Here is a 5,000-nt window from a genome sequence, read left to right as displayed (position 1 = left end):
AGGGTTTTTAGATAGATAGATAGATAGATAGATAGATAGATACTTTATTGATCCCCAAGGGGAAATTCAAGACATTTGCACACACCAGCTTGTGAGCATGTTTGAGGGGGCACCAGGATTTTCCGTACTGACAGCACTCGTGACCTTGATAAATGGAGATCTATGTAAAAACTGTGTAAAGATTTCTCCTTTAATTAGACTTCCTGGAGTGTACTAATCACTCATGCACACACACACACACACACACATACCCAAGAAGACATCATACATACATCATACGTACACACACACATACACACCACGCACAAGCACATACACACACACTCACACTGAAGCAGGTATTCTTATGTCTGTGGCTGCTCGCATCAGTAATGTCAGAGTTTATCAGTCTCCTAGGAGATCTCTATGGCAACCGCTGCCGAGTTGAAAAAGTATGAAGGTTTTGATAGGCGCCCGGGAGAAGTGATTTAAGGAGCCATTCAGTTCATCAGGCCTGACCACCTCATTCACATAAAAGCCAATAATGAGAATCTTAAACGTAATGTACTGGCTGATTAGACCAGTAAAGAGAGGACTGTTGCTAGGAAGTCAGACATTCACACTCAACATCTCCACCACTAGTAGGTTAATTATGTTATTTTATTTATTTATTTATTTTTTCTATGTGTGCGTGTGTGTATCTGTATTTCTCTGTGTGTGTGTGTGTGTGTGTTTCTGTGTGTATGTGTAGGGTCTGGAGTCTAACATGGGCTACCTGGTTGGAGACTGTCTCCTGGCCGCAGCCTTCCTGTCCTACTTGGGGCCCTTCCTCTCCAGCTACAGAGACGAGCTCGTCGCCAGCATCTGGATGAAGACAGTCAGTCACGAGTCACCACCAGCAACAGCCCACCCACTTTCCTTGTCTTTCTTCCCTCTCTCCATCTATTCCTCCATCTCTCTATCCCTCCATCCCTCTCCGAACACTTGCATGACTACAGTTGTCAAGATGGATACACAGACGCACAGCTTAGTCACCTTTTATTCCCTCGTCTTTTTAAACACTCTGCTAAATGTCAAGTCTGTTCTTTTGTTTCACTGGGGCTGTAATTGGCTTTACATTGTGAGCGATGCCTCATCGCAGGCCAGGCGGCCTGCAGTCTGTAATTACCCTGATGAAGGCGCTCCGCTTGTCTAGGTGAGTAGAGAAGGAGTGATTCACTCGGCGCTGCCAGCTAGCGCACTGCGCTGGAAATAGGCCAGCACATCATTACCATTTGGAGGCCACGGTAGCATTGAAATACGTGTTGCTGTGAAGACATCAAGGAGAGATGTGTTAAATCTGACCTAAGATCTCGCTCTAGCACCAACCCCAAGTCTCTCTTTCAATCTCTCTCTCTCTCTCTCTCTCTCTCTCTCTCTCTCTCTCTCTCTCTCTCTCTCTCTCTCTCTCTCTCTCTCTCTCTCACTCTTCTCTCTATTCTACCTCTTTCACTCTTAAGGCTGTTTTATGCTTCTGAGTCGACTCTACGCGGTGAATACAGTATGCCATTGCCTCGACGCCGGCGTGAACCTTTCGAAGTTCTGCGTCTCACGTGTTCGCGTCGCTCACCACTGAAATGGTAGTCAGAATGGCCAACTCCATAGACTGCCATGCTAAACTATTAATATTGTCTATTTGGCCTTGTCTTGCTTAGATGTAAAATGCGGTGGCGTAGGTCTCGGTGAGAGTACACGGCAACACAGAGGGCTATGTGGGGCTACGCCGTTGATTCGACGCAGAAGCATAAAACAGCCTTTAGTCACTCAATCTCTTTCATTACTGTTTCATTACTGATTTTTCCACACACTTACCAAGTTGTACAATGATATACAGTATTAAGGTGAATGATTTAATGATATCAAGCTTTTTTCTCTTTATACACCCTTACCATGACCTCTCCTTCTCTCTCTCTCTCTCTCTCTCTCTCTCTCTCTCTCTCTCTGTCCCTCTGTCCTTCAGATAAGTGTGCTGAAGGTTCCGTGTTCCCCAGGCTTCATCTTTGCCGTGTTCCTCTCCAAGCCCACGGCGGTACGCGAGTGGAACATCCAGGGCCTCCCGTCAGATGCCTTCTCCACGGAGAACGGAGTCATCGTCACCCGCGGCAACCGGTCTGTCAGCATCAGCACCAGCACCAGCATTGGCACTGCTTGCTCCACTCTTATGACTCGTCCACAGTGACGTCTGTTGTGTTGACATACAACACACACCCTCAAAAGAAATGCCATACATGATCAGACACACTCACACTATAGTCTCATTTATTTACACACACACACACACACACACACACACACACACACACACACATACAAATACACATACCCAGTCAAATGCCCAGGGTTAGGTGAACACTCATAGGTATACCCATCCCACACACACACACACACACACACACACACACACACACACACACACACACACATTTACACGAACACATCTGTGTGGTCAGACATTTCCTTAATGGCTTTCAAGAGCGTCTTCTGCAGATTATGTGACTGGCAGATAATGAAGGGAGCAGGGCTTTATGGATATAATAAACAACATGTCATGCAGCCCAAGTAATTGGCCCGCATTTGTACTCTTTCCCCCCTCCCTCCCCATCCCTCTCTTTCAAGATGGCCCCTAATGGTGGATCCGCAAGGACAGGCCCTAAAGTGGATTAAAAACATGGAGGGCAAAAGAGTGAGTTTCCGCCACCTTCTTTTCTGTCTGTCTCCATCTCTCTCTATCTCTCTCTCTCTCTCTCTCTCTCTCTCTCTCTCTCTCTCTCTCTCTCTCTCTCTCTCTCTCTCTCTCTCCATTATTATTTTTGTGTTCCATCCCTCTCGCCTGTCCTCCTTGTCCTAATGCGTTTTCCTTCTCCGTAATGCGTCTGAGGAGAGCAGATATCTAAAGCACACAGACGGGAGCTAAAGGACGGAGCGGAGAGGCATTATCAGAGATTAGGGCAATCTAAAGAATCAAGACAAGCACACAACCCTTTCATTGTCACCTCACACACACACACACACACACACACACACACACACACACACACACACACACACACACACACACACACACACACACACACACACACACAAATTTGTTTGACATTTCTAATTGTAAACACAGCCATGTTGAAGCCTGCAGTAATGTTTTTCATTGATGCTATGGCAATCCACTCTGCTTATTGTTTTTCGAGAATGTTGCACTCCTGTGTCTCAAAAATCAAACTGGATTTTTTCACAAAAGAGACGCTAATACACACATGCATTCATGTGCACACACTCACACACACCACTGCCTATCGATGCACGCACACACACGTACACACACACACATACTCACGCACAAGCATCTGCATGCTCGTGTTTCTCCTTACACTCTCTCACTCCACTCACTCACTCACACACACACACACACACACACACACACACACACACACACTCACACACACACACACACACATTCCTACCTATCATCCTACTATTATTTTCACATACAGTTTAGTGTGTTTTCACATGTTTATACCCACATTGATGTATTTCTGTACTCTTTCTTTTGTGATACTACAGTGTCATGTGTAGCACTAGCTTTGTCAACACTGTACTCAAACACTCATGCTAATAAAGCACCTTTGAATTTGAATTTTGAAAGAGATATTCACCTTATTCAGCCCCGCCCATATTTTTAAATTCCACGTTGTCTTTAAACATCCGGTCGGCTAGCTACGTCTAGTTAGCTTCATTGGGATAACACGGCAGAAGAGGATAGAGAGGCTAACTTACAGAACAGCCGCTCCAAAGTCAGTTTTTTCCTAACTTCAGATAGGAAAGCTGTATAACAGAAATGTCTTAAGTCACCAAAATCCTAAATAAACGTTCCTAACTTTAGGATGACCCATAATATATGATGCCAGTAATCTCGATAGAACTCTGCTATCTCAATGTATCGCAATGGATGTACTGCTCAATCGGAAGTTCGGAGACAATGTGGGCAAAGCTAGCGCCCCCATGTTTGCGCGCGGAATAAGGTGAATAGAGAGAGATAAGGGGAGAGAACAAATGGTGTCATTCAGTCCAAATGGTGTTTGGCCAAATGTAAAGAGAATGTCATATGAATGTTCATTTCTCTTTTCTCTCTCGCTCTCTCTCTCTCAAATTCAAATTCAAAGTTGCTTTATTAGCATAACTGTATGGAAACAGTGTGGCCAAAGCTATTGTTACTTGTTGTACTTATTGTTATTGTTAACAGTAGTAAAGAACAACAGTAATAATAGGATGGTGTGTGTGTGTGCATGTGTGTGTGTGTGTGTGTGTGTGTGTGTGCGCGCGTGGGTGCATGAATATGTGTGTATCACAGACACAAATTTATTTTAGACTGAGTCCCTCAGATCCTCACATTTCAAGATAAATTGTGCTGCTAAGGCAGCAGAGAGTCCTTCACCAAGAAGTACGGCCATTTTTTCATTGTTGTCACAATCTTGAATTTGGAATTTGGGGAAGAATGTCTGTCTTACATTTTCATACTTTTCACAGTGAGAAAGTGCTCCTCTGTCTCAACCATCTCTGCCTGGCAGTGACCACATATTCTTTGTTCTCTTGGCAGCCAGATTTTCCTGTTTCTGCCTGTTTCTATTGCTAGATTGTGGTCACTGAGTCTGTATTTGGTCAGGATTTGCCTCTGCTTTGTATCTCTGACAGAGATGAGATACTCTGCCAATTCATATTTTTTTTTAGGATCAGATGAATTTATTCTACTTTGGTTGGCGATTTGGTTTGTCCAGTGCTTTACTGTAAATATTCTTCTTTTGCTTGATTCATTATTTTGTTGACTCTGATTGATGTTTGGCAAACAGATCTGGACTGAGCTTGATAGATAGATAGATAGATAGATAGATAGATAGATAGATCATGTGCTTCTGCTTTGCAATAGTGCTGTGGATTGAAGTGATCCGCTCCAGTTCAGCTCCTACAACAGAGCCAGCTTTCCTTACCAG

At 44.2% G+C, this 5,000-nt stretch overlaps 1 protein-coding gene across 1 annotated transcript in view; it reads left to right on the top strand.

Annotated features, from left to right (window-relative positions):
* The window catches only part of dnah2 (dynein, axonemal, heavy chain 2), a 225,651-nt gene that overhangs the window by 177,577 nt on the left and 43,074 nt on the right, over nucleotides 1–5,000 (top strand). Inside the window, 3 exon segments of the mRNA XM_042069618.1 lie at nucleotides 731–856; nucleotides 1,979–2,127; nucleotides 2,635–2,701. Coding sequence (XP_041925552.1) covers nucleotides 731–856; nucleotides 1,979–2,127; nucleotides 2,635–2,701 — 342 coding nt within the window.

Source organism: Alosa sapidissima, chromosome 18 (genome assembly GCF_018492685.1).
Source record: "Alosa sapidissima isolate fAloSap1 chromosome 18, fAloSap1.pri, whole genome shotgun sequence".
In the NCBI taxonomy this organism is placed as follows: domain Eukaryota; kingdom Metazoa; phylum Chordata; class Actinopteri; order Clupeiformes; family Clupeidae; genus Alosa; species Alosa sapidissima.
The sequence above is the reverse complement of the archived record's forward strand: the minus strand, read 5'-3'. Positions and strand labels throughout refer to the sequence as shown.